Source organism: Hibiscus syriacus, unplaced genomic scaffold (genome assembly GCF_006381635.1).
Source record: "Hibiscus syriacus cultivar Baekdansim isolate YM2019G1 unplaced genomic scaffold, ASM638163v2 tig00110422_pilon, whole genome shotgun sequence".
In the NCBI taxonomy this organism is placed as follows: Eukaryota; Viridiplantae; Streptophyta; class Magnoliopsida; order Malvales; family Malvaceae; genus Hibiscus; species Hibiscus syriacus.
Genome location: NW_024062732.1, coordinates 357,252 through 384,820, shown reverse-complemented (window position 1 = coordinate 384,820; position 27,569 = coordinate 357,252). Strand labels below are relative to the sequence as shown.

The 27,569-nt window shown below is 33.7% G+C and overlaps 1 protein-coding gene and 1 pseudogene across 1 annotated transcript; both read right to left on the bottom strand.

Annotated features, from left to right (window-relative positions):
* Positions 1 to 89: 89 nt before the first annotated feature.
* On the bottom strand, positions 90 to 3,376 carry LOC120124636 (annotated as a pseudogene).
* Positions 3,377 to 23,176: 19,800 nt separating this feature from the next.
* Positions 23,177 to 27,218, bottom strand: LOC120124622 (double-stranded RNA-binding protein 2-like). The gene is made up of 4 exons (XM_039143245.1): positions 27,095 to 27,218; positions 26,252 to 26,499; positions 25,046 to 25,265; positions 23,177 to 24,531 (listed from the first exon to the last, which is right to left on the bottom strand). Exons 2-4 carry the CDS (start codon positions 26,495 to 26,497, stop codon positions 23,378 to 23,380), a joined length of 1,620 nt encoding a protein of 539 aa, XP_038999176.1. The 5' UTR covers positions 26,498 to 26,499; positions 27,095 to 27,218; the 3' UTR covers positions 23,177 to 23,377.
* Between the last annotated feature and the right edge of the window lie 351 nt (positions 27,219 to 27,569).

The following is a 27,569-nucleotide window of genomic DNA, read 5'->3' as shown; positions in this document are numbered from 1 at the left end:
AGTAAAATAAATTCATGCTGAAGATTAAAAACAAAAGTTTCTGATACTTCCCTGCAATTGCATCCAAAGAGAAGTTGACAATAAACATGTTTAAAGAACACTTACAGATGTGATTCACTTAACAGAATACCAAATTTTACAAGCATAAGTACCTATGCCTAATATTACCCAAAAATTGTCTGGTAGTCGATCACCACATTGGGTCTTTTAATGTTTCTCAACCTTCATTCTTCTTCTTCTTTTTCTCTTTGTTGGTCTTCACTTCAGACTCTTCTTGTTCTGCATGCTTTCTTTTCTTTTTTTTCTTCTCTCCTACTTCAACGTTCTCCCCATCATCCCCGGTAGGATGTTTCTTCTTTTTCTTCTTCTTCTTCTTCTTCTTCTTCTTCTTCTTCTTCTTCTTCTTCTTCTTCTTCTTCTTCTTCTTCTTCTTCTCCTTCTCCTTCTCTGTTGGTTCTTCATTTTCGGGTTCATTTTCATTGGTTGGCAAACCTGCCTCCTTATCAGCTTTCTTCTTTTTCTTCTTCTCTTTCTTATCTTATGTCACAGATGCCTTGGCTGCTTCCTCTTCCTCGATCTGCTTCTTCTTCTTTGGGACTGTGTCTTGATCCTCAAGAGCAATCACATTTGTAGTTTGCCCAATAAGAGAATCAGCTGCGGGATTGTATGCCTATATAAGGAAAAACCACTTAAAAGACGACAAAAACACAATCTAAAACAAAATATAAGATATTAAGATACATCAGTTGCACAGACCTTAGCAGGAGTTATCAACCCAGCTCCCTTCTTCCGATCCTTGTCATAGACTTCTATCTTAGGCTTGCCTTTAGCTGAACCAGCAGATCGTCCCAGTTCTTTTCCTTCAAGAGCCCTTAATCTTGCTTCAAGTTACAAAATATAATATGTATGAAATACCTTGTGTTCTCTTTGTTTTCGTGAAGCATGCATGCAAGTGCACGTGCCGAAAGAAAAACACATGATTGACCTTGGTTCGGTTCTCAAGCCCCATAGAGTTGTCTTGGTCATCTCCAAGAGCATCACAACGAATCGCCAATGCAGCCTTCGCAGTAAGTGACCTGGAAATCTTCCCCTTGTGTTTCGGTGCTGCCTGACCAACAAAAGACGCATGGTATATGAACCCATATTTTGGTGTTGAATGCTTTGTCTTGAGAGCTCTAAACAGAGCCTTCTCTGCACCAAGAATCTGAACAGTACTACCAGGCTGCTTGGAAAGATTCAACAAACTGCCACCATGAGCAATGAGACGAGCACCAACAAGTTCACCAACAAGAACAGTCAAGTTTGGTGCAACAGTGTTCATCCTGCTCTTTAAATAATCATATAGCTGAGCCCGGTATTCGGCAAGGTTGAGAACCTGATCACATAGATCTTTTATATTCATAAGATCAAGGTCATTAATTCAGTTCCCATGCATATCACAGCAGCCTCCTTTAATTCTGTCTCAACCTCTTCGGGTAATATCTGCGAAAATTTAAGCCACCCTTCAAAAATAAGGAAAACACTTCCTTCAAGCTCTTTATGTCAAACCCAAAAGTGAAGAAATTGATGGTTGGAAAAACGACAGTAAGCTTCGTATTGTAATCATGGAACACTTGATAAACAAGTTGGGGAATGGATTTTCTTATTAGTCAATCAGAACTCATACCTCTGAGAAGTCGAGCTTAGCAGCATTAGCACGGTCACCCATTAGTTTCACTGCCTTGACATAAATGATATTGTCCTGTATGATCTTAGTAAGCTCCGGAAAATCCCAACCATACCATTCCCGAATCCTCATTGCATATGTGTTGAGCTCTTTATCAAGATCATCAAGCAAACCGATGGCTTGAACAATCATTGTGTCAACCTAAACAATAAAATTATACTATAAGGTCACAAAATCCAGAAATTGCAAGTCATAAAATTCAAGAAACTATTTAAAACAGAACAATTATCCAATGGCACACAAAAATCCACCTTATATTGGCACATCTCATATCAATGCCTCTTCCAAGATAACTTCAACCCCCAAATAAGACCGATGCTTAACTAAAATGATTAGCTTTACTCTAACAAGAATTCCACCTTATATGAACAGCATTTCATTTTTTAACAAGAATCCCCAACCAGCATTTTACTCTAACCCCATATTTATTACAACTAAAATGATTAGCTTTATTAGAATGCTTAACTAAATTTCACATTTTTTATTACTCTCAAACGTCTTCAACAAGATCATTGTTCTCAAATCAAACAACTACAACAGTCTAATGCTTACAGTGTAAACTAATCATTTACCTTGCTAAAGTTACCAAAATATTATACCAACTAATCAAGGATTTATAAGTACCTTATCAGCACTAAACTTCAGCTTGTATCGAGATAGGCTATGAGACAAACCCAGACTCATTGGAGCTAAATCTAGAGCACCTAGACCAGATATGAGTTCCGTCAACTGAGTTCTCACACCTCTCAGCAACTCCATAACAGCGGTATTGTGAACACAATCAATTTTCTGCCAAAATGTAATTACTTAAATAAGATTCACAGCAGAATAGAACAGAAGAATAACACCATTCCACGTTTATGGTATTAACAGACCAGTTTTTCCTTAATTGCATTTCCAAGCTTTGAATCAGCAACTCCTAGTGTTTCAGCATCACAATGCACGCGCAAGAACTTGCGTAGGCCTTTGCTGGGTGCACTTTCAAGTAGTTTGGTTGCTGCTTCCAAAGCTTCTGCAGTGTTCTCAAACTTGGAAAAGGCTTTCAAAGGGCAAACCTAATGATATTTTAAAAGAAAATAGATCAGCTCCATGGTTAAACTAGATCCAAAAGGTATGGCACTAAAAGAAGAAAAATGTGATCAAAATCCAAAAATGTGATAACCTTTCTTGCAGAGTCAGGAGCCAAGAATTCCCTTGACAAGTCCTATAATAACAAAAACACAAATTTCAATCCAAACTCAAAATCAATAAGTTCTATACTAAAACGTATAGCCATTGATTTTCAGTCAATCAATGTACTTTTTTCCGACAGTTAGTAACATTGAAAATTTAGCTTCCTACTAATTCTCACAAGACATGCAGAGAAAATTACCTCAACTTTATTTAGCTTCCCTTCGTCTAAGACTTTGAAAAGGGAAAAGCCCGCCGGAGTCTCGAACAACACAAGCATTTCTCAATCGTCAAGAAAAACAGACCTAATACATCACCATAAAATTACTGTCATAATTACACTTCAAACGAATAAACATAAAGACACAATAAATGGTTAAAAAATGCCACTCCTTTTCTAAAACCGAATTCATAAAATTACCTCTTCAATTCATACTAATAAACAAAACCGTGAAAAACATAAACAAGATAGAAAAATAGTCATTCAAGCGTTTTTAAAGGAACCCCTTAGTATTGAAGTTACAGCACACAAAACCAAGAATCCAACTTAGCACTCACTAAAAGCTAGCTAAAGCCAAAATCAACCAAAAATGCTAATTAAGAGAGGGGATGGTGATTATGCTAGGTCTTTCGCATTGTCATTGTATGTCATTCGTACCAAGTTATCCCTTAAAATGTTTTTCGGCACACTTTACCTATGAAATTTGGGAGCTTCTGCGGTGCGCCAAAAAACGGCGTGACCGGTTAAAATTTAGATCGGTTATGTTATATCATTTAACCGGAAATATTATCAAGTAAAATAACATATTAGGTAGCGCTTATATAATGTAATAGGTAGCGCTTATATAATAAAATAGGCATTTAACCGAAAATATTATCAAGTACAATAACATATTAGGTAGCGCTTAAATTGACCTATTTTATAAGTAAATCGGTATATTTATACCGGTAAGGTAACATTGCAAATTTACCTATTACATTATAATTATCGGTTTTGATATTTTTTGGATCGATACAATTTTAAATGTATCAATACTTTATGCATGCACCTCGTTGGGCATTCATTCTGGAAAAAAGTATCGACACAAACTTAAAAAGTGTCGATACATTATTTAGATATATTTTCTCATAAAACCGGTATATTTCTATTGGATACATTGTAAATTTACCTATCACATTGTAATTATCACTTTCGATGTTTGTGGGATCTATACTTTTAATAAATATATCGACACTTTATGTGTGCACCCCGTTTGGCATTCATTATAGACAAAAAGTATCGACACAAATTTAAATAGTGTCGATACTTTATGCAGACCTATTTTCTTATAAAATCGGTATATTTATACCAGTTATATTGTAAATTTATCTATTACATTATAATTATCGGTTTCGATGTTATTGGGATCGATACTTTTAATAAATGTATCGACAGTTTATATTCTGGATAATAAGTATCGACACAAATTAAAAAAAGTGTCGATACATTATATTGACTTGTTTTCTAATTAACCAATATATTTATACCGGTTACATTGTTAATTTACCTATTACATTATAATTATTGGTTTCGATGTTTTTGGGGTCGATACTTTTAGAAAATGTATCGACACCTATTTAGCTAGTTATTTTACATACCTAAATATGTCCTGCGAATTTAATGTTGTACTGACCCTTCAACTACCACTACCAATACCACATTCTATTGAAAGCACGACTGAAACATGTTCAATGAACCTTTACTTACATCTTCATCAACTCCGGGACTACTGAACTTGCACAACAAAATTTTTGCCATGGATCATACTCATGCAGACAATGTTAAGCGAACCGAGGAATGCCATGAAGTACATAATGTTGATGAATCTGATAGATTGGTTGGTCAGCTCTTCTCTTCATGTGATCAAGCTTGGTACTTTTACAAGAGATTCGCACGGGAACATGGGTTTAGTGCACGTAAGGGAACAACACGGCTTGACGTGGAAGGGAATGTGAAGATACAAGAATTTTGTTGTTCCAAAGGAGGGTTTCGAGTATCAAAAGTCAATACTGTTGATCGTCAACGTGCTCATACGCCAGTCACAAAAACAAGATGCAAGGCTAGAGTCGTAGTTACATCAACAAATACAAACGATCACTAGGTTATAAGTCTTATCAGAAACATAATCATGCATTGTGCACACCTGCTATGACACCATTTATGCGTTCTAATAGAGCTGTAAGTAAGGCTGATATCGATGAGACAACAACACTGAAAGAGGTCGGTGTTGGCACCTCACAAGTAATGAACTATTTAACCCAGCAGGCAGGGGGCTATCATAATGTTGGATTTACACATAAAGACCTCTACAATACACTTCAAAGAGGTAAAACAAAGGAAATCGTCGATGGGGATGTGAATGCACTTATTGCTTACTTTGATTATAAGAAACATAATGATCCCGAGTTTTTTATGACATACTCGGTAGACAAATCAGGGGCATTGCATAATCTTATTTGGTAGGATTCTACATCGAGATCAGATTACACATGTTTCGGTGATGTAATTATGTTCGACACAACGTACAAAGATAATTTGTATGGTCGGCCAATTATACCTATTGTCGGTGTCAATCATCACCATAACACAATTGTGTTTGCCACTTCCATAATCGCTGACGAGACGTCCCAATCTTTCGAGTGGGTGCTGCAGAATTTTTTAAAAGCCATGATGAATAAATCGCCTATTTCAGTTGTCACCGATGGGGATAGGGCAATGCAGATGACTATCAAATATGTTATCCCTTATGCTAAGCACAGATTATGTTCTTGGCATCTTTCTCGCAATGCACAAGCTAACATTGGTGACCCAAAATTTACAGCAGCATTCTCAAAATGCATGGCTTTCTGGTGGACAAATGAGGAATTTGATATTCAATGGCGTTCGGTTGTTTCAGAATTCAACGTCGAAAAGCATCCATGGGTGATTTAGAAGGGAAATACTCGGCATTTATGGGCACAAGCATATCTAACTGGTCATTTCTTTGCCAATATTTGCTCAATACAAAAGTGCGAGTCTATGAATACTTCACTAGCGATTGCACTGAAACACAAGAAGACATATTTAGATGTTGTTCGTGCAATTGAAGATGGAATTAGTAGAATGCGTATGAACGAGGTGAAAGCGGATTACTTAAGTTCCCAGACGAAGTCGTTCCAGATCACAAAACTTATCGACCTTGAAAACCATGTTGCTGAGATTTTTACCCGCGAATCTTTTCTTGCGTTCCAAGATGAACTTCAACGGGAGACATTATACCAGATTGAGGAAGAGATTCAGTTCTTATCATATGAATGTCAACATTATATTTTGACAAAGTACAAAGAAAAATATGACATTTAAAATTAGTTTTAATTCTCGTACGGAAACCCTAATTTGCTCCTACAAAAAATTTGAGATCGTTGGACTTCCGTGTCGCCATCAACTTCACATTTTGAAGCACTTGGATTACACATATTTTCACAGAAATTGGATTCAAAGTAGGTGGACTAAGGATGCGAAGGCTTCTGTACCAGTTATGTTGACTTTAATGTGCCACCAGAAGTGATGCAAATGGCAAGGTTCGCTACTCTACGTTCAACGTCAAGTAGGTTATGCTACATTGCATAAAAGACAGACACGTCTTTCAAAACCGCAAGAGATGAGATGAAAAGACTAATAGAAGAATTTGAAAACTCGTTTGGTTTGAATGGTTCAGTCAACCAGAGCAATGTAGTAAACAACGTTTGTGACCCTCAACGAAAACAACGCAAACGAAAAGAAGTATCGAAGAACAAGGTCGAGAAGAAAATTAGGCAATGTGAGTACTGTAACGATGAGGGACATAACAAACTAACATGTCCTCAAGTCAAGCTCAGTTTGAATACAAGCACATAACCTACATCAACTGATTTTTTTGAAGATGGAATGAAATGGCCATTTAGTCCCGCACGTGATGACAACGATCTCCATATATCGTAAGTATCAACATGACTCCATTTGTGTATAAGAAACATGTACAACAACCTATTGCTAACTTTTCTCATCTCATACATAATTGCATTCACATACAAAATTATAAATCGTATGTAAAATTATAAATCTTATAAAAAATTAACCCTACATTAACAAAATTTCCTCTCTTAGTCTATTTTGATTGTGGCTTATGAGACCGTTTAATATTTCATCCGCATCATCACATAAATGCCAAACAATCTGTAGACTATAGTCTCCCATAATCATGGTCGGAATCAGTTCTGTAACTAAGATTATGTTGGTTAATCATGTTAATTGCATAGCCAATAAAATTTGGGGGTCCAAATGGTAAACTAGGAATTGGTAAGGCAAGTTTTTTTTGAGGGTTTAGGGTTTAAAGCCCTCCAACGTAAGGAGTGTATGATTGAATATTGCGTATATAGTTATATTCAGTTGTTGAAGAATTATTCTTAATTTTTTTTATATAAGAATAGTTGTTATGATATACGTTCACGTTTCGAGACCAATTAGTTAGATGCGTGCAGTAGCCTATATCCTCGAGGCAGAGAACAAGAAATCTGGCACTTAAAGATTTACCAAGAGCGGTAGCTTTTGCTTTGAATGAAGACCGAACCTAGAATCAACTTTGCAATTATGCCTATCATGCTGAAGAGAACCTGGTAAAAAATAGGATTTGCACACAACTGCAAGCATTTTAAACGCTAAATCCAACTCCTCACATGGAAAATTATACAACAGAGATGTCAGGATTTCCCATAAAATGATTGACATCTCTGTTACGTAATTTTTCATGTGAGTAGTTGTGTTTAGGGTTTAAAATGCTTACAGTTGTGTACAAATCCTATTATTCAGCAGGTTCTCTTCACCATGATAGGCATAATTGCAGTGTCGATTCTAGGTTCGGTCTTCATGCACAACAAAATCTACCGCTCTTGGTAAATCTTTAAGTGCCAGATTTCTTGTGCTCTGCCTCGAGGATATAGGCTACTGCACGCATCTAACTAATTGGTCCCAAAATGTGAACGTATATCATAACAACTATCCTTATATAAAAAATTAAGAACAATTCTTCAACAACTGAATACAACTATTATACATAATGTTCAATCATGCACTCCATACGTTGGAGGGATCTAAACCCTAAACCCTCAATGGATGCTTGCCTTACCAATTCCTAGCTTACCATTTGGACCCTGCAAGGGTTTTATTGGCTATGCTGTCAACATGATTATGAGCTTCCTTTATCCTTTCGCTTTCAGTCAGACTGTAGAGATTTGAATAAATTAAATTGGATTCAATACTTTAATCCAATTACCATTTCAAGAACAATTACATGAATACATTGATACTTACTGGTCGCTTTCGATTTTCTTCAATATTGATACGCTAGGGCTCCATTTGAAGGTGATCATCTTCGCGAACAAAGATTGAACTTTCAACCTATAACCATTCACAAATAGTAAACTTTAAAACCTAACACCTCTTTTCGAAGACTTTCTAAAAAATTAAGGTTTCGATAACATATCTATCGAACACAAGAAGGGGAAAAAGTGTCCAATCTAGAAATCAATACCATAATATCGATAAATTTACATGAATAATTGATCGTAACTGTTATGAATGTTGGTATTCGTCAGAGTGGAAAAGAAGAGAATTGCCTTTAGGGTTTGTTAATTTAGGGTTTATATAGCGTTACATATAAATAATGAAGGGAAAAAACGTGTTATTTAAAAAGTATCGACACAAATTTAAAAGTGTCGATACATTAAGTTGACCTATTCTCTTATAAAATTGGTATATTTATACCGGTTACATTATAAATTTACTTATTACGTTATAATTATCGGTTTCGATATTTTTGGGATCGATACAATTTCAAATGTATCAATACTTTTTGTTTGCACCCCGTTTGGCATTCATTTTGGAAAAAATGTATCGACACAAATCTAAAACGTGTCGATACATTATGTTCACCTATTTTCTCATAAAACCGGTAAATTTATAACGGTTATATTGTAAATTTACCTATTATATTATAATTATCAGTTTCGATGTTTTTGGGATCGATACTTTTTAAAAATCTATCGACACTTTATGCGTGCAACCCTTTTGGCATTCATTTTAGACAAAAAGTATCGACACAAATTCCACAAGTGTCGATACATTATGTAGACCTATTCTCTCATAAAACTGGTATAGTTATACAGGTTACATTGTAAATTTACCTAGTACATTATAATTATCAGTTTCGATGTTTTATGGATCGATACTTTTTAAAAATCTATCGACACTTTATGCGTGCAACCCTTTTGGCATTCATTTTAGACAAAAAGTATCGACACAAATTCCATAAGTGTCGATACATTATGTAGACCTATTCTCTCATAAAACCGGTATAGTTATACTATTACATTGTAAATTTACCTATTACATTATAATTATGGGTTTCAATGTTTCTGAGATCGATACTTTTTATAAATGTATTGACATTTTATGATTTCACCATTTTGGGATTCATTCTGGAAAAAAAGTATCGACACAAAATTCAAAAGTGTCGACATATTATGTAGACCTATTCTCACATAAAATCGGTATATTTATACCGGCTATATTACAAAATTACCTATTACATTATAATTATTGGTTTCGATGTTTTTGGGATCAATACTTTTTAAAAATGTATCGACAATGTATGGGTGCACCACGTTTGGCATTCATTTTGGACAAAAAGTATCGACACCAATTCCACAAGTGTCGATACATTATGTATATCTATTTTCTAAAAAAAAACGGGTATATTTATACCAGTTACATTGTAAATTTACCTATTACACTATAATTTTCGGTTTCGATGTTTTTAGGATCGATACTTTTAAAACATGTATCGACACTTTATGGGAAACTTTAAGCTTGGAAACTTTATGTGCCGATACATGTTTGTAAGTTACCGATATTTCTAAGTATGAAAACTTTGTTGTGGAGATTATAGAAAACAATTCTTTAATAATGTGTTTTGATACATTTGCACGCAGATGTAAAATACATTAATAACTAGTATTGATATTTCAACAATCCTCAAATGTATTTGTATACATTAATAAGTTGTTACCTTATAAATGAAATTTGAAACACTCCCGATGCTTCCATTGAGTAAGTTGTGTTTGGATGGAACAAAGGCTCGAGCTAATATTTATAGTGGAGCCGAAATTTATATTGAAACTCAAACTCAAATTGAAATTGAAATTCAAACTCCAATTACATATGAAATGAATTTGAAATGCAGTGTTAAATTAAACATGAAAATTGCATAATTGATTCATATTGTTCAAGTAACATGCGTTATGAACCATCAAGCGGGTAAAAGACAATATTGATTGAGTTCAAAGCTGAGTTGTGAGTTGATGGGGTTGTCACACTTGTCACATGGTGGGAATAAAATACTCACATAGAAGAGATAGATAGATTGTTTTGTTATGCACAGCCCGTCCCATTCGAATGAAGATATACATACAATATAATCAAACCAAAACATACATACACAATAAATTTATACATATCAATGTCCAAATAATGTACCCACAACGAAATTAATCTGATGAAAAATGGTTATTTCTAACGAAGTCCGGACCATTATGCGCCTTCAACAAATTTTCCAAATACTCTCGTATGTTACCGCCTTTTTCTGAGGACATAAATAAATAATTTCAATTATCAAACTAATGAGGTGCAATTTTACTAACAATAAACTAAATTCGCATAAGCAGGAATAAATTTGTGTCATACCTAGAGCATTGTCGTCCGAATGGGAAGCAACGTCAAAGGAATGTGGACATATGTAATTGTATTTCTATATAAACACATAAATTGTTAATCAATCAATGTATGGACACCTGTTTAACTGGAAAAACATATTGCATAAATGTAACTTACCGAATTATAAATCATTTTTTCCAGTGAATCATCGACCAACAGTATATTTAGGTCGTTAAAATGAGGAAACACGTTTCAAACATCATTGAGATCTTTACAGTAGGTAACATTATCGTATGTTTTGCAATTTGCTTGATCTTGTTCACAAACAGTCGAACATAAAGATGTAGGAATCATAGACAAATAAAAGTCAGCAAACTGTAATGACATTCATCTTACCCAAGTGAATAGAAAATGGTCAGACAACAATAGTAGTTTCTCAAGTATAGGGTCGATGTTATGCCTGAGATTGTAATCAAGTTTGAATGTTAACATTTAATTGTATATTAACGATTTTAGCTATAGTAATTCAATTGCTCAACAGTTCTAACCGCATCTTGGAAGACCAAATGACAATAACAAAATTGTCTACACAAAAATGCATAAATGCATAAATTCATATAATCTTGTTCTGAGGACAACATCTACAACATGAAGAAAATGAGATTAAAGTTCTACGCTTATATGTTTAAATAATAGATACAAAAAAACAGAATTAAAACCTTTTGGTTGTCTTGGGAAGTAGGAAAGGACACTAGGGACATCAAAAATTACAAGTTTTCTTACAGGCGGCGTTGCGGACACGATATACTTGTTTGGATCATCATAATCATCATCATTATCGTCATCTTCATCTTCATTGACCTCTTGGTTGTCCACATCTGTTAAAAGAAAATAAAATAAATTTCAAAACGTGTAAATGTTTAAAAACATAAATAATTAATTATCTAACTCGTTTGATATCGTTGACGTAATTCGTCACGCAACATGGGAACTTCATCGCGCAATGATGAAATATCATCTCGCATTCAACTCACAAGGGAATCAATATGCTCCCGAAAATTGACCATGTATTCCATCACCTTCTTAATTGTGACATTCTCTCCAACTGGAGCTTATGGAGCTTCTTCCATCATTGCGTCTCCAATTGGTTGGTCGCCTTCATGGCTAATGGGGTCTATTTCCTCCCTCTCTTGATCTAATCCGGCATCCTTGACACTCTTTCAACCGACTTTTTTAACAAAATCATATCCCGTTTTTTTAATAAATAACATGTCAATCTTGCGGGTTAATCGAACAGGGGCATCGTGCAAAAAATCAACTTCTTTATTATTCAACATATGGGTGATGACATATCCATATGGTAGTGAAGTTGAAATTGTTTCTCCCTTTGTGACCATATATACAATTGTATTAAATATTAGTTTAGCAATGTTTAGAGCCGTTTGGGATTTATGCTTTGCTATCCACCAATAATAATTGTCTCGAAGCGTTGAATATTTTCCCCCAGTAGGTCGGATATACCAAGTGAGCATTTTTTGAAACACTCTCGACTCTACATCAAGGTGAATTGGGTTATTTCTAGCAACCCGTTGTATTGTAGTAACTAATGAATTTTCATCTGAATCCCTTTTATTCTCGACACCTAGACCCTCCGCGATAGTATCCGGAGATATATATATATATATCCTTCCCCATGACATGGGTATTAATTCCTATTATATTAGTCTTATTAGGCTCGTGCTCTAAGGAAACATTGTTGTAGAAGAGTCTAACTAGGTTGGGGTAATATTTTGATTCTACACCAAGGAATTCAAGCCAACCCCAAGATGTAAATATGGATTTAAAAATAAATGTATATTTATCATCGAACAAGAAACCAAGTCAATGACACGTTCGGTATAAATCTTCCTTACTTTAAAACTCCTCTGCCATCTTTGTTTCTTCGTATCGGATCTAAAGTTCAGAGTTTTGAAAAACCCGATTTCCTCAGAAGAAATGATTATTTGAGAATGAGGTTATGATTGAGAAGAATTGGGTGGAGAAGAGGTTTGAGAAAGATCGCGCTTCTGACACTGATGTTTTGGAGCCATTTTAGGTGTGGATGTTGTTACATTGGAACACAAACACATTCAGGAAAAAAAACTCCAATCTGGAAATCAATCAAACCCATAAAATATCGATAAATTTACCTGAATATCTGATCGTCACTGTTATGAGAATGTTGGTATTCGTCAGAGAGGAAGAGTTTCTCTTCTGCCTTTAGGTTTAGGGTTTGTTGATTTAGATTTTGTATCGATTATAATCTATAAATAATGAAAGAGGAAAACACGCGATTTTAAAATGGTATCGACACAAATTTAACAATTGTCGATACTTTATGCTGACCTATTTTCTCATAAAACTGGTATATTTATACCAGTTACATTACAAAATTACCTATTACATTATAATTATGGGTTTCGATATTTTTGGGATCGACTCTTTTTAAAAATGTATCGACACTTAACGGGTGCACCCTTTTGGCATTCCTTCTGAACAAAAAGTATCGACACAAATTCCATAAGTGTCGATACATTTTCTAGACCTATTCTCGCATAAAATCGATATATTTATACCGGTTACATTGAAAAATTACCTATTACATTATAATCATGGGTTTCGATGTTTATGAGATCGATACTTTTTATAAATGTATCGACACTTTATGCGTGCACCATTTTTTGGGCATTTACTCTGGACAAAATGTATCGACACACAATTAAAAAGTGTCGATACATTATATAGACCTATTCTCATATAAAACCGGTATATTTATACCGGTTACATTACAAAATTACCTATTACATTATAATTATGGGTTTAATGTCTCTCAGATAGACACTTTTTTAAAAATGTATCGACACTTTATGCGTTCACCATTTTGGGCATTCATTCTAGACAAAAAGTACCGACACCAATTTCAAATGTGTCGATACATTATGTAGACTTATTCTCACATAAAACCGATATATTTATACCGGTTACATTACAAAATTACCTATTACATTATAATTATGGGTTTCGATGTTTTTGAGATCGACACTTTTTAAAAATGTATCGACACTTAATGGGTGCACCCTTTTGGCATTCCTTCTGGACAAAAAGTATCGACACAAATTCCATAAGTGTCGATACATTTTCTAGACCTATTCTCACAGAAAACTGGTATATTTATACCAGTTACATTGAAATATTACCTATTACATTATAATCATGGGTTTCGATGTTTATGGGATCGATAATTTTTATAAATGTATCGACACTTTATGTGTGCACCATTTTTTGGACATTTACTCTGGACAAAATGTATCGACGCATAATTAAAAAGTGTCGATACATTATGTAGACATATTTTCACATAAAATCGGTATATTTATACTGGTTACATTACAAAATTACCTATTACATTATAATTATGGGTTTCGATGTCTCTGGGATTGACACTTTTAAAAAATGTATCGACACTTTATTTGTGCACCCTTTTGGGCATTCATTCTGGACAAACAGTATCGACACAAATTTAATAAGTGTCGATACATTATGTAGACATATTCTCTCATAAAACAGGTACAGTTTTACCAGTTACGTTGAAAAATTACCTATTACATTATAATTATGAGTTTCGATGTTTCTGGGATCGATACTTTTTATAAATGTATCGACACTTTATGCGTTCACCATTTTGGGATTCATTCTGGACAAAAAGTATCGACACCAATTTCAAAAGTGTCGATACATTATGTAGACCTATTCTTACATAAAACCGATATATTTATACCGATTATATTACAAAATTACCTATTACATTATAATTATGAGTTTTTGATGTTTTTTTGATCGATGCTTTTTATAAATGTATCAACACATCTGCTTACCTATTTTTTTGGAAACTTTACGTTTGGGAACCATACTAGACAAAATGTTGGAAACATATCTCTGTGTTTATTATTTTGTCATTAAAAAGTATATTTTTACCACCTACATTGTAAATTTACCTTTTACTTGAAAGTTATTGAATTTTGTAGTTATTGTGCATACCCTCAATATGGAATGGACATTCTGTGTATAAGAAACATGCATAATAACTTACTGCTAACTTTTCTCATCTCATACATAATTACATTCACATACAAAATTATAAATCATATTCAAAATTATAAATCTTATGCAAAATTAACCTACATTTACATCATCACTTCATTTTGTTATTCTTGTGTTTCATGGCGGCTTTTGTTATCTCATCTCTTAGTTGATTTTGATTGTGGCTTACGAGATCGTTTAATATTCGCGATCGATCCCACTGTCCAACAACCTATATTCAAATTGTCAGTACGTTAAGTATTATAAACCACAACATTCAATCTACGACTTTTAACAATTTAACCGCAAACAAATTTTTAATTCCACTTACAAAATCACCAGTTGCCCCTATAGAACCGATCGATTTCATCTGCATCAACACATACATGCCGCAATCATATATGTTACAAAATTTGAATACCACACATGTCAATTATGAAACCCGCATAAATTAAGCTTTTTATTTATGATAGCATCTCATACCCATTCACTTGCTCATTCATCTTATACTCCACAAATTTGAAATTTTTCAAGGGGCGGTTTCCTAGAGATCCACATGCTTCTACCCAATTGTGTTTCTTATTATAACTATCTAATATTTTCATCTGTATTAAAAAATATGAAGTTATGATCCAAACAATTATGCATTATAATTACCAAAATTTCCTTTCATACATACCAATCTCTTAGCATCATTCACTCTCTGTTTAGCTGCTTCAGATGTAAACAAACTATCATATAATGTTGCAACACGATCTACCATATCCAATACCAACAGATACCAATGTGAATTATGGTAGTTTATTGTGATCATGATCTGCAACAAATTTCATACCCAATTTGATAAAATTTAACATTCTATATCCGAAAACATTATTTGCAATTCGTATGGTGTCTTACTTTCTCACAGTCGGTGAATTTCACATAGTTACACAATATGGGACCAAAAAAACTAGCAATATCCTCAACCCTTATTTTATTGTTGGCATCCAACGCCTGTTGCTGCAATTACGCGACAATCATTATTAATTTACCGTCTATAACACTACTTTTCAACATTTATTAATTTAACTCATCGCTAAGTGATATGGAAGGTAGCCAATCCTCCGGAGTGACTTTTTCGAATCGTAGCATACTGTCCAGGCGAGCAAATCAATAACTTAACAAAATTAATTACTCAATCAGAACATATTCAATAGGTTTTAACATTTTTTACTTTCTACTTACCACACTGCCAACCCATTCCGTAGGCTTCAACGTTGCAACGTCGGATACACTAACGAATTGATTTCTCATTGAGATTACATAATATCTGTATGAATCATTAGGATTAATATCTTTGTCATGAAATATTTAAATATCACTCACAAAGTAATATATTCCACTTACCCCGATTCTAACCCACTATTCCATAAATAATCACAAATTGCAACTTCGATGTCATCAATTTCGCTTGGAATATCCGCTTTTTCAACCTACAATTTTTGATTCAAATTTTTGTCACAACAACATGATAAAGATCAATTTTGCAACTTCTGAGGTGTAGGACATTCCAAATCCAAATCTGCATCTATAACACTCTCCGGTGTATAGATCACATCGACATCATTCCTCTTTATTTCCTCCATCTTTTCTTCTTCCTCCATCTTTTCTTCTTCATATTTTTTTCAGTTCATCGTATTTTTGCTCTACATAGCTCTTCATCTCTTTTATTTCACCCTTCAATTTTCCCCTTCATCCAAGTATTCATCAACCACCCCCTTCACCCCTTAAGTTCACTCCTCAATTCCACAACCTCCTTCACCACTCCATCATTTTTTTCACCCGTCACCACCTTAAGTTCACCCCTCAACACCTCAACTTCTTTAACCACTTCACCCCTCAACACCTCAACTTCTTTCACCAATTCACCCCTCAACACCTTAACTTCTTTCACCACTCCATCTATTTTTCCTTCTACTTCCCCCTTATGCCTCTCAAGTGTATCTTCGACTCTCTCAAGTCTCTCTTGGACTCTTAATTGTCTTTGCATGATATCAAATTGGATTTTTTTTATATCAGCCAATTTAGACATAAAAATGTCGAATTTACTCTATTTTTTCTCACCGTCATCCCCCAATACAACAATCTCTTCTTCCTTCTCCTATGCCTCCTCTACCTCTTTGCCAATAGCCTTCAAAATTAAATTACAATATTAAGACATTGATTATATTCTTAATATTATTTAATTACATTTATTACCCTTTCTTACTTCCTCAGTCTATCCAGCTTCAACTTCGCCATCACTCTAACTACCTCTTCCTTCCCCCATGCATGGATGTGTGCCACTCCAGTTCTTTCATAAGCCGGCACTGCCTCACAGCCCGACCAAAAAGCGAACAGTGCAACCTGCATTTATAATAAAATTTATAATTTTATATAATAACTATACTATCATTTTATATAAAAAAACAAAAATGTTATTCAACTCATTTACCTCTAATATTGCTATGCACCCTTTTTAAAGGTGATTATTGATTCAATCAATCTCGAATGGACATATTCATCCTAATTGAATTCACCCTTCAAGCCTTCATCGCAAATGAGCTTCATATAGTTCTTGTTCATTGACGTATCACCTGTTGGACAAAGAAAGATCCCGACAAGGTACAATAGAACTCGGGTCTTCAGTTCATCCCCCGTAAGATCCACTTTTGATTTCCTCTTCAAGTTCAACATATGTCACCTTCTGCTTCAAACCATATTTGGAGGTAAGTGATTTCCAGTTCTTACTCTTAGAGACTTCTACAACACTTTAGCCTTCATTTTCTATACCCCAAGACGGCTGCAGCACATGAGATCCCCAGAGGAAATGAAAAATCACCATATTTAGCAATACATTGTTCGACATCAAATTGTGCCATCAAGGATCAACACAATTCCCTCAGAATAGGTCGATCCCTTACTCCTACCAACGATCTAAACCCCATTTCTCCCAGCACATTCAACTGACCCTTCTCCTTAAGGTATTTAATTAATGAATTCACCCTTTTAATGTTGCACCTTGTCGACACTTCCTACATTTTTTAACAATATATAATGTTATAGTTCTTATATATTTTGTATCAACGTATTTACAAGCTTAATGAATACCTTATTTTCATGTGCTTTCCTCCATTATTTGTATTATTCACTATCCATCTTTGATTGTACGATGTAAGGTTCCTGTTGAAACATTTTAATATTTCGATATAACAAATTAAGTTAAATGGATTTTAAGATTTTCCAAATGATTTTCTAAGTATATTCGATATAACTATTCGAATATCAAAACATTACTCCAAATATTTCAAAAATCATTTTTTGATCCTTACTTAAGTGTAAAATTAAGTTTTAATCATAAAACAATTTCAAAATAATTTTACAAAGTATTTCGAACCAATTCAAAGCCAAAAATTCCAGATTGCTCAGAGGGAACCGATTCCCCCCCATAGGAGGAACCGATTCCCCCCTGAATGGTTTGGCTCCGAGATTTCCAGAATGCTCGGAGGGAACCGATTCCCCCCAAGGGGGTACCGATTCCCCCCTGTTCAACGGTCGAAATATTTGAATTTTACACTTAGGGAACCGATTCCCTATGAGGGGGAACCGATTCCCCCCACGCTCCAAGCTGTTTTATTAAATGTTTTCACACTAAAACGGCTATAATATCTTCTCTAATCATCCCCAACGTTCAGAAGTGATCCAAGGTGTATTTAAGCAAGCTTAGAAGCCATTGATCAACAACAAGAAATATCAAGCAACTAGAATCAAGAGAGAATCAAAGAGAAAGCATCAAACCTCAAGTTTGAGTATTTCAAGCCTATTTTCATTCAATATTCATTTTGCTTTCAAGAACACTTTTTGTGCTCAATTGTATTCATCTTTGAGTGTTCTTTTCTTTGTTCTAGAATTGTGCAAACATCTTATCTTATGAGGTTTTCTTGTAAGTTTGCAAATTTGTAATCTTCTCTTTGAGAAAAGAGTGTTCTCAAGAGTTGGGGTATACTCTTGAGGGAATTGTAAGGTTATCTCTTTGGCCTCAAAAGAAAGAACAAATTAGTGAATTTGTTGGAAAATCCTTAGTGTGGATAGCTAAGGTAGTGGACGTAGACTTTGTTTGAGAAAGTCGAACCACTGTAAATCGTTGTGCAATTACTTTCAATTTTCTGCAAAAGCTTCCACAAATTTTTTTATTGCCAATTCACCCCCCTCTTGGCCAATTTCGTCATTCGATTAACTCAACCGTTCCTTATCAGCATCACTCATCGAATTCCATTTCTCCAACACATCATTTATCACCTAATATTAAGCATAAACATTTCTTAATCAATACATTAACGCTAAATAATACTCAATGTCAATTTCAATTTACATACTGAACCGATGTGTTCGCCACCTTCCTTCATCCTTTGGCATTCAGTTATACTGTCAACATTTAAAATTTGTAATTAATTTAAAGTTCTTAAATACTTTAATCCAATTACCATTTCAACAATAATAACAAAAAGACATTGATACTTACTAGAAGTACATATATCCACCCTTTGGTTGCTTTCGAGTCTCGGCCTCAATTTCAAAGTCATCTGCACCACCAACAATTTTTCCACCCATTGACTCCATTTTTCCTTCATATATCAGTTTACGCAAATCAAATCAAATACTTGTTACATACACTTTATTTAATATACAAATATAGATAACTACTCTTGTCGTAAAACGGTTTTCTTCAAAAGAATTTGAATGACAATTACAAAATGTGTCGACACATTTATACAACCTAAAATATAATTTTCTACCTATAATATTATATACAGGTATCCATATTTATTTTCTACTTATAATATTATATAATCGGTCTCAAATACTTCTTGGCTTCGATTCGAAATCCTCAAACCAAACCCAAAAACCTTGATCCATATTTCCTTCAAACGAATAGGAACACTCAATACTCCAAGTATCGACACATTTATACAACATATAATATCATTTTCTACCTATAATATTTAATAAAAGTATCGATATTTATATTTTACCTAGAATATCACTTTCTACCTGTAATTGGTCTCAAATGCTTCTTTACTCCAAAACCCCAAACAACACATAAAAACCCTATTTTCGATTATTGTAATAATAAAAAACTAGGGTTTCGATAACATATTTTTTTATTCGACTGCAGCAACAAACAAACTTCGCTTTAGAAACGCCTTCTGAAATGCAGCAACAATTACGCTTCGATTTCAAAAACTCGTCCGTTCTATCTACTTTTCAAAGGATATTTAACTATGTCCTTTATATTTTCACCGGATATGTTATTTATATTTAATCGATCCAACTACAAAAGTGTCGATACTTTTATGTCAGGTGTCGATACTTTCGATAGTATAATTACCTATTTCTTTGAAAGTATCGATAATTTATTACGTGTACTTATTAAAGTATCGACACTTTCAATATATTCGGTAGCGCTTTACCGATTTTTTCATTTCAATATCGGTTTTGTCATATTTTTACCTGTTATATCGTTGTGGACCGATACATTGTTATAAAGTATCGACATTTTATAGGCGCTAAAACTGTTTCTCTTTTAAATTCACAAAGTGTCGATACTTATATTAAAGTATCGACACTTTAAATATATCTGGTCGCTCTATACCGATTTTTTCCTTTAAGGACCGATTTTGTCATATTTTTACCTGTTATATCGTTTTGGATCGATACATTATTATAAAGTATCGACACTTTATGGGCACTAAAACTACTTCTCTTTTAAATTCACAAAGAGTCGATACTTATATTAAAGTATCAACACTTTAAATATATTCGGTCGCTCTATACCGGTTTTGTCATATTTTTACCTGTTATGTCGTTGTGGATCGATCCATTGTTATAAAGTATCGACACATTGTGAGCGCTAAAACTGCTTCTCTTTTAAATTCACAAAGTGTCGATACTTATATTAAAGTATCGAAACTTTCAATATATCTGGTACCGCATTACCGGTTTTGTTATATTTTTACCTGTTATATTGATGTGGATCAATACAGTTTTATAAAGTATCGACATAAACCGCCAAGCTAAGTTTGTTGGTTGCCAAATTTTTTAATATTTTTTCATGATTTAGACCTACTACATTATTATTACTCAACATTTCCGGTAGCGCTAAACCAAATTTATTAAATATTTTTTAATATATCCGGTAACGCCGTATTTTAGTCGTATATTAGCCCATCTTTCCTGAGACAATCCCATGAAATTTAAATCGTTACATTGTTTATCCAAACCATTATTTCCGTTAAAAACAACATAGATAAATATGTATTTAGTCACTCAACTATTTTCATAGTTATGTTTTAGTCACCCAATTATTTTTTCTTTCAAAATAATCATTAAACTTAAGTTTTTGTTCCATTTTAGTTAATAAATTCGATTCAATTATTTTTTTTAAAAAAATTGTAACATATAATAATTTAGTTATATCACATATTTTTTTTACTTAATATATAAATTTAATTTATAATAATTAATAATATTATAATGTAAATAATAAATAGCATATTAAGTTGATTGTACTTAGAATTTTAATAAAAGAAATATAAAATGTTAACTTAAAATATCATACATATTTTAACAAATAAAAATATGAACAGGTCATTATTCGATTGTAAATATATATGTTTAATAAAATTTAAATCTCATATTTTGAATCGGACTAATTTTAGTATAAAATATATTATATCACATATACAATCAACAAAAGGGATCTCATGTCATTCCATGCCTAAAAATATTGGGGGGAAATTAAAGAAAAATGGCGTCAACCGGACTTGAACTGAAGAGAAACTCGAATCGGAAAACTTCAATGTGTTAGACTGACATGATAACCAACTACATCATACCTTAGCTGCTGAAGCTTAGTACAGTTCAAAACTATATCGTAGTGGGTGTTGTAAAAGCAGACATCTTGCTTTATCGGCTAACGAGTGGTAGTAGCATATAGAAGAAACAACGTGTAAAGTAATGTGTTGAAATTTAATGAATGAAAGAAAATGAGTGTAGGAACCATTATTTTCACCAGTAGTGTCAGAGAAATCGGAATCCAATATGAAGAGTTAGAGAGATTGGTTTGAGCATCACCACGCACATCAACTATATATAAATGAAAGACGTTGTTTGATAAATAAGCAGTGATTGGTCCAGGCTTTGGCAGTGCCTTTGAGTGATGTTATCATATCAAACTACAAATGTATTGGTTGGCACTGTAGGACCTTCGTTTCATCACCAAAACAAAGCATGGTTAGTTGATTCAAGTTTTAAGTTTATAGAATCTAAAGAAATGACGCATTTCAACGTTGAAACATAAATATTCCACTTTTGTTAGTTGCAGCCTCCATCTGATACATAGCATGTTTTCAATGCATAAACCGATTTGGTGGATTGTCGACCGTCGATTATTATAAATTAAATTTATAATTTGAGTACAAAAATATGTGATATAAATGAAATATTATATGTTACAATTTTTTTTTAAAAATAATTGAATCGAATTCGGTGACTAAAATGAAACAAAAATTTAAGTTTAATGATTATTTTGAAAGAAAAACTAATTGGGTGACGAAAACAAAACTATGAAAATAATTGAGTGACTAAATATATAATTTACCCATGTTGTTTTTAACGAAGTTAACGGTTTAGGACAAACGAGGTAATAATATAAACTTCAAATGATAAAACGTTCTTAAAAATACTTAAAGGACAACTCGATATAAATGACATTTTAACGGGGCAACGATGCACTTAAACCTTCTTAAAAAAATTAAGGGTAAAATACATTCTTTCAATTATTAGTTCCGTTACTATTTTATTACAAAATCTCTCCCCCATTGAAACATAAATATAATGGGGCTGGCAAAACAAAACTTCTGATCTTTGGAATTTATACATTTTATCAATTTAGTCTTTACTTAAAATAATTCAATAAAATTTACCTTTAATATCTAAAAATATCACTTTAGTCATTTTTATGATTTCAACGATCGAACAAGTCTATCAAATCAAATCAACAATCAGATAACTATATTTTACTGTAAATCAACAAACTATTGTTAAACCACTATTATATTAGAAACGTCATATAACATTTCTAAAAGAATGACGACAATTAAATTTATTTATGATAATATTTTAACATTATAAAAAAATAAGAATCATTGTAAATAAAAAAAACTTAATTATGAAAGTCAAATAGGCATTAATTAAATCGAGAGATTATAGACAATTTAAATTTGGTTTAAAGAAGAAAAAAAATTAACCCGAACCTATTCAAGCATTTAAAAGAAAATCGAAACCAAACCTATTCTGCTCGACACATGAAAGCACAAAATTTTTAAAATGTCGATTTCGGTTTTATACAGATTTTTGGGAAGCTATTTATTTATTCTAAAGCATGAACGCAAAAGAAAAGGGGGAGAAAATGAAAACAGCAAGCCTCCTCTGCTATTAGCTATGCACGATGGCGTTTATCACTAGTATGGAAATATAATTAATTTAAAAGACGAAAGCAGTGTATTCTCCACCTACATGCTAAGATTACTGAATTCTGAAGTTGCAGTTGTTAGATCCTCGGTATCTGTATCTTTCTTCTCTTTGTTGGATAACAGTCCCTCCTTGTTGAAGTTTGGTGTATTTCTTGATGCTGGGGCCGAACAGACCGGTACAACGGATCGTATTCTAACTGTTGGTGCAATGGAACTGCGATGTGTACCACCAAGGCTCATTCTCTCGAACCTTGGTCTGGCTGAAGAAGGTGGAGCTCCAGTTCTCATTCTTGGTGGGACAGGAACCTGAGTTGCTGGCTCTTGCATGTTTGGTATCATGGAAGAAACCGGTCTGACTGTTGGGATCATCTGAGGAGCTGCTGCATAGGATGGTGGTGGTATAGAATTTCTGGAATAACTTGTCCTTGCAGGATACTTTGATCGAATATGAGAAGATTCAAAGGCATGTGGATTTTGTAATCGGTCATTCACAGGGTGGAAAACTTTGCTTTCCAACTCAGCATTCTTCTTTTTGTGGTCTTCCTGTTTTGTTTCACCGATACCTGTTTCAGCAGTAGTTTGACACGGAACAAACCGATCAATCACTACAGGTGGTGGAGGGTTTTTGGGTGATTCCTTGATCTCTTCATGTATCTCTTGAATGGTCACTGTAGATCTTCCCATGGTTGGTTGAGATGCTAAATGATTAGAGATGCAAAGAGAAGGGCGTGATGTAGAAATTGCGAGCCTTGGAGCCGTAAAGATAGGTTCTAGGTCCCTATCTTGAAATGAAAGATGACGATCTGGGTGTAAAATTGACTGCACATAAGGAAGAAATTGAGGACCAGGAGGAGGAACTGGAGAAATTGGAAATGGAAACAGATGGCTTTGCAGCTGCAACAGTTGTTCTTGCTGCCACATTTGGTATATGGGCAAGGCCATTTCCGGGGGAACACTAGGGTAAGGCCAACCTTCACCCTGCATAGGATATAAGCTTCGGATTGGTGGGGTTAGGTCTCGACATACAGGGACTGATCTCAGTTTTTCATTCCGACAATTGTTTTGCATAGACTGCTCTGCTTCTGATGATCGTAACGATGAAAGAAAACGAGCAACAACGACTTGCTCTTGTTCTTGTTTTCCTTTGGACTCCAATGAAGATGATGAAGACAAAAATGAAATGTCCCGAGACACTGCAGGCACAAAGCTATATTAGAAAATATTCACATCAAAGTTATGTTAGACATTGACATAAGGAAAAATGTGCATAAAAACATCAAGAGGAAGATTTAAGTGATTAACGAAAACTTCAACATAAGAAAGTTTTCAGAGAAAATCATAAAATGATTCTTTAAGCTTCGAGTGAAACATTTTTGTTGCAAATGAATATAATTATAGATGACAGTAATAAGTGGTATCCATTACGGGTATGTATCCACTATCCAATACAGACACATATAACTTTTTATTTTTAGTTTTTCCGTGTATTTAGAATATCCTTGGAGGGTTACTTATATGCACATAACTATGTCCGGATATATGTCGGACAATATATACCAGTTCATAAGTTGTTTTATAGCAGGCTAAGATTGTATGTTTTCTTCATTGTCTACCCCGAGAAATGCAACCTTGAGAGAGGAATAAACAGTGCACTAATTTGATTCTAAATGAAGAGGGACCTTTTAATACAGACGAAAGGAATCATACGTTTTCTAAGGGCCGACCATGCAGCCATTGCAGCATTCTTCTGAGCTTGTTTCTTAGTCTGAGCCGGATCCCCTGTAAAGCTCATCCCTGCAAGGTCAACAATGCAAGAAAAACTAGGAACATGGCCTGATCCAGATCGAACAGTGGTGTAGACCGGAAGATTTAAGCCAGCTCTATGAGCAGTCTCTTGAAGCAAGTTCTTATAGACACCTGTTTCATCCTGCGCAAAAGACAAATTCAGGAGATTTTTACTTTCTTTTCCCAGAGCAAGTAGTAGTGAAACAAAGTATACGCTTTAGGTCAACATATGTCCGCTCACAAAGCACAAAGAATAATTGCTCAGATTCATAGACAACAATATAAGGACACAAATTAAATCAGCTGCAGAGTCTGGCTCGAAGAGGGGGCAAACAGTTAACATCTAGAGTTTTTCTAGCATCCCCGTTGCTTATATAAAACTATAATTGATATTGTTAACAGGTTCAAAAACTTTGTATATGTCGCTCAACAATTTCAAGCGAACCACCAAAAAAAAAAACTTCATAAATCATTGTATTAAAAGGAAAGTTTAAGGAGATGAATATGCCGTGCAAGTATGCAGATATTTGATCTAAAGGGTGATATAAACCATGGACAGTACCAAAGACATAATTCATTGATGCAACTAAACCTTCCAAGTTCCAACAGATGACTGCCAAATCTCATTGTGTTCAAAAGATCCATCTCATTATTACCATGACTTATATTAAACCCTTATATGATGTCATTTTTCGATGCTAAAAAAATGTCGAGTCATTGCTTGATTTTAAATTTAAGATATGGCATTGACATCTCTAAGGATAATAATCAGTTACTAATAGAGAAAAAAAACGCCAACACACACAAGGTGTTCTTGAATTGCAACTCAAGATCAACCTGAGAAATACTTCAAAAAAGTATGTTTGGTGGACAATTCAAAATAAACTAGTTGAAGATGAATCAATTTGAAGAATTAGATCTCCAAGAAGAACACCGGTACAGATAGGAAACATCATTCAGTACGAGTAACTAAAAGTTATCGCTTTTCTTCAACAATGATTAAAGCAGCCTCCAAGACAAGGAAAAAGCGTGACAAAGAAAATGATTATTAACTGCAAGTTCTAGTGGCAAAATCAGTTTCAAGTAACAATATCTTTAACGAGGATAAAACTTTGGTTGAATGCTTACCAAAACTCTTGCAGCCAGCGCTTTTGAAGGGCCTCGGTTGGCAAGTGTATTTAGCGCTATTTCAGCTGCAGCATGTTCTGCTTGTCTCAAAGTAGAGGAAAACGTAGGGCTTTCAAAGGTCTCTCCATTAAAGTTTACGGTAGCTTTAAACTGAGGAGCGTGATCGGGGCCTTCTCGAATGCAAGAATAAGATGGCAGATTAAAGCAACTTCTTTGAGCCAACTCTTGCAATTGGTTCTTGAACATACCTACACAAGTAAGTAAAACATATTTATTCACAGAAATAAGCTCTGAAAACATACTGATATTTGCAACCCTCGAATTTAAAAATCAATGATTTAACTTCTCTTTCATATCAAACATTAAGAATCCAGAAAACACAAGAGAAACATTATAAGAATAATAATAACATTATCTCAAAATTTTCACTTCTCCTCAAATTTAGCAAAAATGGTGAAAACATACTGAAGGAAATATTGATCCCAAAAATTATTCAGGGATCTATGGTAGCCAAAAAAAATTTGTTCAAAGAGGTGCCCAGAAAAACCAAGCTCGAAAAGACCTTACATTTTCTTTTATTTTCCTAACACTTTCTAACCAACCAAACAGACACCAACGTCTCAATAGAAAACATGAATTTGATCCTCGCAATCTCTCACAAAAACAATAAAAGAGGCACCATGACCCCATGATCCAAATACCTAAATTCGTAAAATTAGGAAAAAAAACAATATAACAATCCATAATAAAGGAAAAGCAATTTCTGAAAATAAATTGATCTGGGTATAGACCAAAACCTAAATTATGAAAAAGAAAAAAAAAAGAAATTAAAGGGTAAGCGACCTTCTGAATAAGTAAAACTTCTGCGTACTCTTTTATTCTCGGGAAATTAACAGAAAAATTCTGGGTTTAATGAGAAAGTAACGCCCGTAGTGAAAGTAAGTATCATACTCCTTGCACACTAATTAAAGCAAATATTGGCTGTTTCACTCCATTCCAAAATTTAAAAGGTCTTTTTTATTTCGTGTTGAATTTCTCACTGTCTACAGATTGAGCCAGTGATGATAAGAAAAAAGTAAAAAATTACAAAATTTGTTGTGTTTTGATCAACGGAGAAAATGCTCAAAGGTTAAATACAAGTGAATTGCAGATCAAGTTAGAATTCAGTTCCATTTTCCGTTATTTTCTGTATTTATAAATAAAAAAAATTTATTATTATTATTTTACAGAAATTGAAATTAAAATAGTCTTTTCAATATATATTCTGTTAGTTATAAAGATCTGGTTGAGAATAGAGTGATTTTTTAAAAATAAATTA

Excerpts from the sequence above, each read along its gene's own strand:
- LOC120124622 (XM_039143245.1), bottom strand. The coding sequence starts at position 26,497 with ATGTTCAAGAACCAATTGCAAGAGTTGGCTCAAAGAAGTTGCTTTAAT. Across the intron at positions 25,266-26,251 it reads CGCTGGCTGCAAGAGTTTTG|GATGAAACAGGTGTCTATAA; the intron begins GTAAGCATTCAA and ends TCTTTTGCGCAG. Across the intron at positions 24,532-25,045 it reads ATGGTCGGCCCTTAGAAAAC|TGTCTCGGGACATTTCATTT; the intron begins GTATGATTCCTT and ends TTGTGCCTGCAG.